This window comes from Dipodomys spectabilis, unplaced genomic scaffold (assembly GCF_019054845.1).
Source record: "Dipodomys spectabilis isolate Male_0828 unplaced genomic scaffold, ASM1905484v1 ptg000024l, whole genome shotgun sequence".
Taxonomy (NCBI): domain Eukaryota; kingdom Metazoa; phylum Chordata; class Mammalia; order Rodentia; family Heteromyidae; genus Dipodomys; species Dipodomys spectabilis.
In genome coordinates, this window is record NW_024870701.1 from 12737444 (window position 1) to 12750346 (window position 12903).

The 12903-nt window shown below is 42.9% G+C and overlaps 1 protein-coding gene across 2 annotated transcripts in view; it reads right to left on the reverse strand.

The window, feature by feature from the left end:
* Positions 1–453: 453 nt before the first annotated feature.
* Positions 454–12903, reverse strand: part of Garem1 (GRB2 associated regulator of MAPK1 subtype 1) — a 174789-nt gene continuing 162339 nt past the window's right edge. The window contains exons 5-6 of one of the 2 annotated variants that reach the window (XM_042675335.1): positions 3099–3265; positions 454–1693 (exon numbers count right to left, since the gene is read on the reverse strand). In XM_042675335.1, coding sequence (XP_042531269.1) covers positions 799–1693; positions 3099–3265 — 1062 coding nt within the window. In that variant the 3' untranslated portion in view covers positions 454–798. Of the gene's footprint in view, positions 1697–3098; positions 3266–12903 lie in introns of both variants that reach the window. The other variant, XM_042675334.1, reaches the window with a different exon arrangement.

The window sequence follows — 12903 nt, forward strand, 5'->3', positions numbered from 1 at the left end:
TCAATGAGTATTTGAGAGTAAACATATATTATCTAAAACATCGATTCAAAATTATATTTAAAACATATATGTGTGTACATATATGCATACCTACACACATACATATACACCTATACGGATATTTCACTTTGTTTTTCTCTCTGCTCAATAGAACTAGCAGCAGTTACAGATCAATTTTCTGGTCACGATTTGTCTTATTTCTAAGGACGTCATATACCCTCTATCAACACATGAATTTTGGAAAATGCCTTTTGATAAAAACAATCTTCACCAAGCATACAACATTAAAGTGTCATTATTCATATCACTAACATTTTCAGGCACAAGAGTAAAACAATTAGCATGAAGCAATCCAAACAACAGCACAGAATAGTTTAGTGTCTAAAGTCAACTCTCCCGAAGAAGGGAATTACTCATAATGTTTTTCTTTTCTTTTTTTTCTCTCGCTCAAGATTCTTATGTCTTTCAGCTTTGGCTATTTTGTAATAAATATCATACCTTCTCACAAAACCTACTGGGGTAAGGATGAGTTCTCTAAATATGCCTTTGTTCTTTTAGCAGCTGTTGGGTGTTGAGTGACGTACAAGGCACACCTCTTAGTGTTCTGTACAGCATTTTTATTGATGTACAAAATAGCCTGTTCATCATTCAAAAACGTAATCTGCATAGTAAGAGTTTCTCGTATCCCTATTTACAGAGAAGGTTTTTAGTGCAAAAACATGAAACTGTGTCCCAGCCCATCCCTTTTACCGTATACACATTACTTCGTTTTGTTCCATGCTACCTAGGGCTATTTGGCTAAATTTTGGGCCTCCAGCCATTAATGAATTGCATTATTTTCTTCACTTGCAGTTTGCTTAATTTGAAATCCTCGGAGAGGATTTCTTCCGTTAGTTGAACAAGCAAATTTCCATCAATCTTTTCAGTGACAAAGAAGGATATGACATCTTCAGACAAACCAATGAACCGTAAGGATTTGGACACTTCTTCTATGGAGAGTCCTGACAGGTCAGCAGGTGGCTGCCATGGAGAACCGTCGCCACAGGACCTAGGGGCCAGCTGGAGGTGGAGAGGAGATGAGAAAGGGTAAGAGACAGAGAAGATGTCCTGCATGCCCTTTTTAACAAAGTACTGGTTCTCGGAGAGGTCCAGGGACCCCAACTCGGGGCCCTCCTCAGCACCATCAATTTTCAGAGGCAAAGGAGATGTTTCGGAGGCGGCTTTCTGTTCCGCTGGCTTTGGGGCCCTGGGGGGCAAGGCAGGGCAGGAAACACTCTGCTTGGTCATGCCCGCTGCAACAGTGCTCTCCTCCGTGCTCTCCAGGGAGTAGCTGGCTGACTTGGGACAACCAGAGATGCCGCCACTGAATTCCGCAGGGCCTGAACTTGGAGGGCTGCTGGTGAGCTCGCAGCCGTCAAAAGCAAAAGGCGCTGGGCAGGTTCTCTTTGGTGTGCCTGGCGTCTTTTGTCTGGGGTAACTGTAACTCCTGCTTGGGTCCAGCAGGAAGTCATTCCTGGTCTGGTTTTCGGATGCTCCTGAATAATGGTTAGGCCACGAGAGTCGCGAGGCTAGAGCTTCAGTAGAAGGACTTCCAAAAGGGGATTTCAAGTCCACAGAGTCCGTTTTCACTCGATTGCAGGGATAGCAGGACACGGGAGCACTGTCAGAAGGATTTGTGTCACTTTTAGGAACACTGCGTCAAAAGCAGACAAGACACAGAAAAGGAAATTAGTATGGAAAAAAACAGAGCCAAGTTCAAGGTATCTGTTATACGTAGATGTTACTTCTAAGGAGGCAAATGCAATTCGGAGACATGTATTTCTTATTATGAATTAAAAATAAAGTACTTGTTGACCTCAGTCGTGTTTTTTTCATTTTACAAATCACTAATAGAATATATTTTTATAATTATGGATAGGTACGTGATGATTCAAAGTGCTACAGAGGAGAGAGAAAAATCACACACACACATTTTTAGCTAACAATAAAATAAATCGTGATTGGTAAGTATCTGAATATTTATAGTGAGGAAACCCCTCAAGCTATGCTTTGGGCTTTTCACCCACAGGGGAGAGAGAAAGCGCTATGTAGGCTCCTCGTGCTTGCTCGCCAGGACACCTCACCACCATCCCTCACTCTATTTACACTCCACTGTCTCAGACAGGGAGAGATGCTTCACATGAAAGGTTCATCTTTGCCTTGGTTTCTGCACAATGCAGTCATAGTACCCTACGAGCAGAAAACAAAGTGCTTAAGAGAGCTACTTAAACTTTAATAGCATACGGGGCAGTGCATTCAGCCTACGGATCATATTTTAAGCACAACAGTGAAGCTGCAGTGGGGGGGGGCCCTAAAAAGTGGGGGACCTGGCTGAGGATAGAACAGGCTGTGGGCATCGGTGGAAATAGCAGATGGAATTGACACTGTTTCTTTTGAAGTAGAGGAACACCTTTCATGATAGTGACTTCAAATTTTCATGGGCTGGCAAAGAGAAGTAGGGTGGAGCTCCTCTTTCTGTATACGCAAGGAATCATTGAACATTACTTAGAACGAGATTTTGACTTGACAGTATAAAAGATACATTCACTTCATGAGGCTACTGTCACTTGCCAACAAGGAACGGATGGGCTGTCTTATGAAAGAACTAAACTCACAGCTGTGGAAGGACCCAGATAGGATGGAATGACTGCCCAGCAGTCCTGGTCAGAAAGGGATGCCTATCTGGGTGGAAACTCAAGAGCTCAGAGCCAAGGGGACCCTTCTCAGCTGGAGGTCCTGCTGGAAGGGGCTGTCTCTGTGTCAAGATCAAAGTGGAAAGAACCAATAGCAGCCCATGTTTTGTCTCCAAGACACATCAGTAGGCTTTTTAATTACTGAATTTCTCAGACTGTTGTGGCATCATTTCTTCCTAATACGCTGACTCTTTCATTCTAGATCAAAACCCACAGGGGCCCATCATGTTCGTCCAACAAATTTTTTTTCCAAGAGAAAAAAAACAAACTTTATTTCCCCTTCCCCATCTAGGTGATGACCTCAAGGGCCCATGGACTGGTTGAAGGGAAGGCGGGGTTGCGGCAAGCCCTAGCAGTAAGACTTACATGCTGTGCAGCCCTGAAGAATAGTAGGACAAGGTGGGGCTGGGAGAGCGAGTCTGTGGCCGCGCTGGCTTGACTGTGCGAGGAGGGATGGAGGGACTGGTGGACAAAGGCTTTGCGCTTCGGGGTGGAACCGGTGGGGCATTCAGGAGCCGGCATTCTTCCCTGACCTGATGCAGAAAAGAATACTCCACGTTAGCAACAAGCTGACAAGACTGACAAGGCCTTAGGGGACCCGCGTGATCCGGTGAGGGTGGCAGGGGGGTGGAAGCAGAGGAGAAAGGATGGGAGCAAATAGGAAAAGAGGCTGCCAGGGAGAAAACCAGACGCCTGTCATCTATTTGCTGGGAACAGACTGAGTTGGAAAGAAACTGCTTGGTGAGAGTCAGCTGCTACGGAAATACAGCAAGTAATGTGAAGTACAGCAAGTTAAAGTGTGTTGGGTTAAAGAGCCAGTGAAATGTGAGGATGTAGAAAACAGATGTGTGAAGGAAATGAGACCAGAAGGCAGCCATGATATCGACAGGATGAGACGCTCCTACTGGGGTGTGTTTATTCCCTGCTCGAATGGATTCCAAGCTGATCCAAAGCTTTGGAAAGGTAAACTTTCTCCAGGGTTAAACCACCATTGGAAGTTCTATCTGGGGCTTCTCAAACGTAAGTGTGCATGCCCGACTCTCCTAGGGAGCATGTGAAAATGCAGAGTCTAGTCCAGGAAAGGCAGGGTGGGGCTTCTGCATCCTTACCGGGCTCAAGAAGTTAGCTCTTTAGTTCCAAAGATTGATACAGTTATTGGAAAAGCTGCCTCCAGCCCTCTCATCCTCCTCTCATCTTTACACGGGAGAGGACCTGGGTGACCCATGATGGCCATGCCTTTAGCAAAGCCTGCCTGCTCTACCCCAGATTTTGCTTTCCAGTCCTTACAACATGTCCAAAAAGAATTCTCATTCACCAAGTGGGTTTTTGGTATGCACTTCCCCATGTCAGACAGCAGGGGGCGGCTTATACCTGGTTCTGCTGGTCTACCCTAAACGACAGAGTTAAAAACAGCCAATTCTGACTTGATCAAAAGCGTTGGACTTTGAAATGCCCCTGCCTGCTTTTAGGCCATGTTATCCTCAAAATATTTCACTTTCTTTTCAACTCCTTTCTGTCTAAGCAGCTATGGGGGAAGTAAGGACAATGAAACAGCAAGCTCCCATTAGCTTTGGCCCAGAGTTTACCCAACATGAAAAGAAATGGGCTCATGTTATTACATCACACCTTCCGCCTCCTACACTGACAGCACCCGGGGTCTCCAACTGGTGTCCCAGGCCCAATTCACTTGCCAAAGAAAAGCAGTGGGTAGGGAAAGTCATGTGACCATGGGTGGCTCTACACATCTCTCTCCTAAGTAAATTGGAAATGATTTAAAGTCTTATCCACAGCATTTTCTCCTGGGTCCGGGGTTTATCACTCTAACCTGCATACACTTCCCCCCTGCCCCGCTACAGCAATGTACTTCACACTGGGTTAAGAGTGCGGTTTTTTGCTTTTTTCATCTGGAGTTGAAATAAAGTGAAATGTCTGAAGTCAATCTTCTTTCCAACAGCTACGTGAGGCTTTAAAGAGGTGGTGGCGGCTGACTGCAGAAAGGAAACATCGGAGGAGATGCGGGAGACGGCTCCGTCCTGGCACCATTTGGGGTCCTCTTTCCTAAGTAACTGAGAATCAACTAGGACCCTGAAAATCGGCTAAGTCAGCCCACGCATGCCCTGGTTGTTTTTTTTTCCCCCCCTTTAGGGGGTGGGTACCTGTCAAGTTTCTTTTCTCTCTCCAGAATGACTACAGAATCTAGGATGGATAGGCAGAACTTCATTGCTTTGGTAGATGTTTACAGTTACAGGAATCGTGGAAAATGTGACAAGAGCCAGTTAATGTTTTCGTTTTTAAAATAAACAATTATGTTTCAGTACTGGGGTAGAGGGAGCATGAGGAAACCCTAGTTAATGCTGAATTCAATTTGGGGTATTTTCACATTTTGTAATTAGTTATTAAATATGACATTTCATTAGGGACTGCTTACCTGAGATGTCAATTGTAATATGCACTTTAATTGAACATAATTGGCTGACCTTAATCTTGGAGCTCAAAAAAGCATCCACTTGCAGTCTAATGCATCCTAGGGAAGTCCTCTCTTCCTGTTCTCCTAACCAGCCCTGGGCATCCAAGGTCACCTAGAACCCCTTCGGCCACCTCCTTCCTAATGGAACTGTCTTGAAGGGCTTCCTATGGTTTTTTCCCCAAGGTTGGGAAGTGAAAAGATACGTTTGTAGGCTCTGGGGCCTGGGCAGGAGAAAGCTGCTGGGAATATTTACAGCGAAACTTCAAAACAGAATCTGAGACACAGGCAGCTTTCGGGGTGGTCACATGGCTCCTGAAGAGAGTTTGAATTACGAATTCAAAGTGAAAAGAAAATACTAGGCTTCCTTCAAATAGACTCTGGAGAAAAAAGGTTGCTTCTAAAAAGGCAACTTTAAAGGGATCTCATCCATGACAGGAATTTTGGGCATTGTCTACTGAGGCACAAAGCAAGGAGCTCTGTGCTATGCTGGGTGGGAGGGAGGGGCAGCTCTCAGTGGGTAACAGCGCCGCCCACAAACCAACTCCTGACAGTTCTAGTACCTTCAACTCGGTGCTGCAGACATGGCTACTCTGATGAAGTCACATTCCACGGACTTATGGGAAGGATTATACGCATTTGGAGATATATACATTTTGGAATTCAGAAGTGTAAATCGAGGGTTGGTTGTATCTTACTTTCAGAACAGCAATCATTCTACTTTACTCTGCTTCTCGATTTGATTCAACATGAGGCATTTAAGGTTGTAAATGAATTTTATCTGATGATAAAGGGCAATTTAAAAGCTGGGATGGCCAATCACCCCATTTCTCGTTTTCTCTCATATTTTCAGCACACTCCTCCTGTGGCTGTCCTCATGCTCCTTTCCACCTCCAGGGGCCCCTCCAACTGCTGGAGGAAGGCCACCTGCCTCCTTGCCTCCACCCAGCAGCTCTCTGCAGTCTGGCTCCATCCTACCTTTTGCCTATTTTTCCCACTCCTCCATATGACCTGTCTCTCCCATTCCTCCACAGAGATCTAGGTGGTGGATTTAGTGTCATACCTTAGGCTTTCCGGCCTCTTCCTTCCTCGGTTTTAGTGTTTCTTTCCATTCCCAGCTAACTGTCCATTTCTACTGCCCAGCCCCACCCTTTACATGTTTTGTCTATAACCGCCACAGTCCCCATGTCTGCTCCCTGCTACTGAATCCCACTAATGTTCTGTTACATTTAGTTTATCTCCATGTATAGTCACTTAGCCTGAGAACTAAAACAGTAGAGCGAGCCTGTTGTTCTGGATGTCACAGTCATGGGAGGTGAAGAGTTTGGGATCTTTTGCCTTTGGCACAGATGCATCACACAGATTGGCAGGTAGAGGTTAAAGGTTAACTTTTTTTTTTTTTTTTTGCCAGTCCTGGTGCGCTTGAACCCAGGGCCTGGACACTGTCCCTGAGCTTCTTTTTGCTCAAAGCTAGCACTCTACCACTTGAGCCACGGTGCCATTTCCGTATTATTCTGTTTTTGTGGTGCTGAGGAATTGAACCCAAGGCTTCATGCATGTCAGGCAAGTACTCTACCACTAAGCCACATTCCAAGCCCCAGGTTAACACTGTTTAGACCAAAAATATACCACAGAATGACTTAGATTCCTATGTGGAAATTGCTGTTGACAAGCCATTTGGTTATCTGGGCCTGTGATACCATATTCACTTACAGTCTCAGGAATAAAATAGAGCTAGTAGGGCTGGCACATCACCATTATTAATTCTACCTCTACCATCACACTTTGATATAGTACTTGGGTAAAAATGACAACGACTGCATTCTTAAATTAAGAAACGTGGCTTTGTTAGCACTTCCCACACCATTAATTCTTATTCTAAAATGGACACATCCTAGACTATTTTGTGCCTGGTAGAGTACAGCTCTTCTGTTCATTCTCAATGAAACATTGAGACTGAGTTTGAACTAGCAACACATGTGGAAAGTGTCTGTGTTTTCAGGAATAAACAAACCTCTCTAATACTAAGATACATGAAGGGTGACATTGTGTTTTGAGGTGAATGTTACCACCCATTGCAGATTATGGGTAGCCTCTGTCCATCAATAGTTAATTCCTGACTGTGAGTAGCTTGAGTGTCCACAGAGACGCTCCTGGGAAGGTAGCAGTGAGGAGGGCTGACTCCTGCTCACACCCAGAGCCTTACTTCACCAGCAAGGCCGACAGCTCCTCTGTATCTCTTCCATGTGCAGCATAACTCTTCCACCTTTTCTCCTTCACAGCAGTCTTTCCTTCTTCTAAATAGCTAATGATTTAATTTTTGTCAACTATGTGGCACAAATAGTCTGGTGTTAGTAATATTCTTTGCTGTTCACATAGCAGATTGCTAACCTCAGGCTAAATGCAAAAGTAAATTATCAAAAGGTAGGAATGGTGAGCTCTGTTCTAGAGTCTGCAAAGCATATTTCTAGGGAGGCATATTCAAGTGCCTGCCATTGAATGCACTGAAATAGTCGAGTAACACAGGTTTGAAGTAAACTACAAAAGCTGGGAGCAAGGTACCATCTACTTTCAATGTGTACTCCATTCCCTGGCAACTGCCACTGTGAGACCATGGCTGCCACTCTCTTTTCTTACATATTATATCAACTTACTTTGCCAAGTATAAATATGTATGTCAAGGCCTATTATGCTCAATGAGTTTGTCTTGACTACCCAAAAGTAAGTAACTCATAGAATGAATTGTGAGGGAGGAAGAGAAATGTAATTAAGATAAAAATCGGCAAGTGTAATAACAGAAGTATGTGCAAACGTGTGTGGGAGGACCACGAATTTACTCAAGGCAGTAGTAGAACACACTCATAGGAAACTTGATTGGGAAAGTCTTAGAGAAGAAATATTATAAAGAGCATGGACAATTAGGATGCACTTTTGGTCTAGAAGCTGAGACAGAAACTGAGAAGGCAGAAACAAAGATTGGGAGAAACAAAAGAGTTCGATGTTGAAGGGACTGTTTGGCTTTGACTTTGCATTGGTAGAGGAACTGAGATCCCTGACAAGAAGTGAAGACTACTGCTCAGAGAATGATGGCTGAATGGTAAGCAAGCCAAGGTAGGGAGGCCTGCAGAAAGTGTGAAGAAGTGTAAAGAAGGAGAGATGTTGGGAAGCCATGAAGTGGGCTTGAAGAGATTCACCCCATTATCATAGCAGTCATTAGTGAAAATAACAAAGAGGAGCTGAAGGCAGATTTCGGTGAGTCAGGGGAAGAAAGGAAAGAGAGTAGAGTCAGTGTGGCAGTGAGGCTAGAAAGGGGTGAGGCAGTTGTTAGAAAGGGAACCTGGGACTGAAGGAATCATGGTTTTGGTTTTTTTTTTTTTGGTGCTGGTCCTAGGGAAACTCAGGGCCTGAGTGCTGTCCTTTTGCTCAAAGTTAGCACTGTACCACTTGAGCCCAACTCCATGCCTGGCTTTTTTGGTAGTTTACTGGAGATGAGAGTCGCATGGACTTTCCTGCCCAGGCTGGCTTCAAATTGTGATCCTCAGAGCTCAGCCTCTGGAGTAGCTGGGATTACAGGCCTGAGTCACTGGCACCTGCTTATTTATTTATTAGTTTGTTTTTGTTTGTTTTGGAAAGTAGGGAAAGGTGTTTAGATATATGTACTAAAGGCTCTGATGAGAACTCCCGGGGCTCTGTATTCAACTTCTGACCTCAGAGGATGAAGGTGAGAACACACACTTGCTCATGCTCTCACCTTGGCCAGACCCTTATGGACCACATAGAGCTAGACTCATAACTAATGGTAGCTCATCATCTAATAGCTAAAGGAAAGATAAAACAAACCCAACAGAATCAGTGGCTGTGGAAAATTCCTTTCTAAGTAGACAGTCAGTCAAAAAGACGTTAAACACCCCTTTAACCTTTGGTCGATACCACTTTCTTGACTTTGCAGACTTTCTTTCATTCTCCAGAAAGTCTAACTTCATTTCCTGCCTCCTGGAATAGACATTTACTGTTCCTTTCCCCTCTGTACTCACTACAGCTGTTCAGTAGGGAGGAATCTGAGCCCAGGGTAAAGGATCAAAAATCTGTGAGAAAATGGAAAGTAAGGTCTTTTCTTTAAATGTCCACATGTTAAAAATAATGCACGAGAATTTTTTAAATCATACAAAGCACATTATGACAGGGTTGGAAAACAGCCTGGAAAATGTAGATCTTTGTATGAAAAATATTCAAATACTATGTATATTTGGAGTATTTTATACTTATTACTTATACATTCAGTTTTTGCTACCTACAAACTTCTAGATATTTAAAAGAAGATAAGAAATAAAAGACATACCCAGTCTTTAGGAAACAGTGTAGGATGACAATGGTGCTTTTTGGTATGGTAGTAATTCTTGGAAACTCTTGGTTTCTTGGCACTCTGGAACTCCCCATTCATCTCTACAGGAATAAACAACATCTCCACCCCCTCACTAACTGACCAATGAGAGAGCTCAAGGAAAGTAAACAAAATACTTCATGATGACTCATTCTTTGCTTAACAGTGTTCAGATATCCTGGGGCTGGGTGGGGGCAGGGTGGGGGTGAGAATCCATGTCATAGCAGTGGTTGCTCAATTCATACACAAAGACAGTGGATTTGGAGACACCTGCTAAGGTAGCTACATACTTCCTTGCAGTTTTTAGTCTAAAATCTACTATAGCCACCTGGTGCCAATAGTGAGGGAATATTTCCTGCCTGCCTTGAAAAACAAAAATATCACACTGCCTGGAACTGTGAGCTATCACTGAGTATTTTGGAACACTTGGTAGATTCATACTTGGTAGAGTATGGATCACTTTTGTTTCCATATTGATGATTCAGAAAATATATGTGCCACAGGTGAGCTTGATCTATAAAATAAAGTTTTCATCTCTAAAAAGCCAAATTCAGGATAATGTCAGCTATCTAAAGAAAGGAGTTTTGTAACCATGCTGCCTTGAACTTTGTAACTTTGCCTTCACTGCATGCTCTCTGCCCTGTATTTTACATTTCTTCCCACACTCCCTCTCCCAGATAACAAAATCATTACAGCTTTAAGAAATCTTATTTATAAAGAGGCTTTTATACAAGGAGTTCATAACCCTGTCACACAGTCATCAATGGATATGTTCAGCTAAACAGCATTAAAGTTGTATAATAATGAAGTTCAATAAATGAACCTTTCATTGATTAATTACATAAGGCCAAGTGTGATTTATAGTCAAACTTCTGATTCTCAGATAGATTGTTTTCTTTCTTCCAGTTTTATACACGGATAATAAGGACTTAAGATAAACTTTTCTGGGAAAAGCTTCTAATACTTAATCCTGAGGCACGGGAGGCTGGGAGAGGGAGTGGGAGGCCACTCAGCTAGTGGCAAGAAGGGCAAGTAATTCTGAAAAGAAGTACTTGTTTAAAATCTAGGGTCTTCTGTAGACTAAGGAGAAAAGATATGTCATTGGGCCTAGTATAAAGACCTTTCCTGGGCAGGGAGGGTAACACACCATGTATAAACTTACAGTGCGTATAACCTTCCTGTCAATATGTTATACAATGGTACCAAAGAATGCAGCCCTGAAAGAAGAACTAGCTACTAGAATGTCATAATTATCTTTCATAATATCTCAGTCATCCTGACCTCTGATAACATTGAAGATTGATTTAAGAAGGTTTCATTTAGAAACAGTCTACACGCTAAGCGTGTTGGCATATGCTGTAATCACAGAACTTAGAAGGCTGTGGTAGAAAGATTGCAAGTTAGAGACTAGCCTGGGTGACACAGTGAGATGCTGTCTAAAACACAGTAAAAATTTTGTGTGTGTGTACACACACACATATATACATATACATATACATACAACCTACATGAAGCTTCTGGGTAAGATGATGGATTAGAAACCTCCTTCAGGGGGCTCCATGAATGAAAGGAGTCAAGAAAGGACACATTAAAATTTCAAAAACACAGAGAGGAAAAGCATCAAGAATTACAAAAGAAGAGACAGCTGAAAAGCAGAGAAAGAAGAAAGCTATATAGACAGAAGTAGGGAAGTAGGAAGCTGCCAAGCCTGAGGGTGGGGGTAGGGACAGGGTATGTAGGAACGGAAGCCAGGCAGCCCTGCCCACAGGATTAACCCATAGTTCTTGTAAACCTTAAGTTCAGTGTGGGGATTTGGTGTCCCCATGGCTGCTCTTGTGTGGCAGGCCAGCATTGGGAAAATCTGTTGCTCCCTACATTATAGAGAGAGGGAGCCAAGTAAGATCTTGAGAGAAGCACTATTGTATAAGACTGAGCTACTCAGAGAGTCTTAAAAACAAGGGAGTCTAGGGACACAGTGTCTGGGTAAGAGATGGCCACAAGGGGCATTCCCGTAGACAGGAGAGTAGGACATGGACGTCTGAAGAAGTTTAGGCAGCCATCATCTGAGGATGACTGCAGAGCTCTAAGCCTGAGTCCATGCCTGTGAATTGCTCAGACTCTGGAGCTGCCTCGCTGCTACATGTACTGTCAAGTAGGATGGAGAGTTCTGAGCCCAGGTCTGATGGATTGCTAGATTTTCCCAGACTCTCTTCTCTCAAATGGGTGTTTTACTTCTGGGTGGGGTTTGAAAGCATCGCTAGGTAGAATGTCTAGTTCGCTCAGGGTGCCCTGGGTGTTTTGTTTCTTTCCCAACACTCCAGTGTCCCTAGTGGAAACGCCTCAGCTTGGACATTTGCTATTCCTTTGTGTACAAACTTGGGGGAGTACAAGCTACAAAGCTCTGTGAGGCCATGAGCAGTTCCTAGAACACAAAGAAGGGAAGGATCTGAAGCAACTGTCAGCCTTAAAGCTGACAACTGACCCTTGACTGGCTCAGCCCTCATCTTCAAACAGCACCAGCCTGAACAGTATGAAGGGAGCATCACCCTGAAACAAAAACTAGGTAAGGACATACCAAACAAACAAACAAGTAGATGAAACACTATCAATTTTCCTGTATCCTTAAAAGACCTTAAGGTTTCCATTAGGAAAAATCTTAGACTTGACAAGCAATCTCAACAAAGTAGTAAGATACAAAGTCAGCATACAAAAATATAGCTTCTTTATATGCCAATGCAAAGATGAGAAAAAAATCAGGAAATCTATACTATTTACAATAGCCTCAAAGAAGAAACATCTAGGGAAAAAACTTAACTAACAATATAAAAGACCTCTATAATAAAAACTATAAAAAACTGAAGTAAGATATTATAGAAGACACTAAAAGACAGAATATCATGAAAATGTCCATATTTCTGAATTCAACCTATAGATTCAATGCAATAACCATCAAAATTCTAACATCATTCTTCACAGACATAGAAAAATTAATCTTAAATCATATGGAAAGTATGAAAGACTCTGAATAGCTAAGCAATTTTAGCAAAAACAGCAATGCTCAAGCATCACAACACTTGACTTTAAATTATACCATAGAGCAAAGTAATAAAAGGAACATGGCATGGGCAACTACCAACTAAATAGAATAGAGAGGATCCAGAAATAAATCCATGGAGCTACAGATGCCCAATTCCTGATAAAGATGCCCCAAACATACACTGGAGAAACAGTCTTTCCAATAAATAGTGTGGATAACTGTGGATACCTACATATAGAAGACTAAAATTTGACATCGATCTCTAACCCCGTACAAAAATCAGCACAAA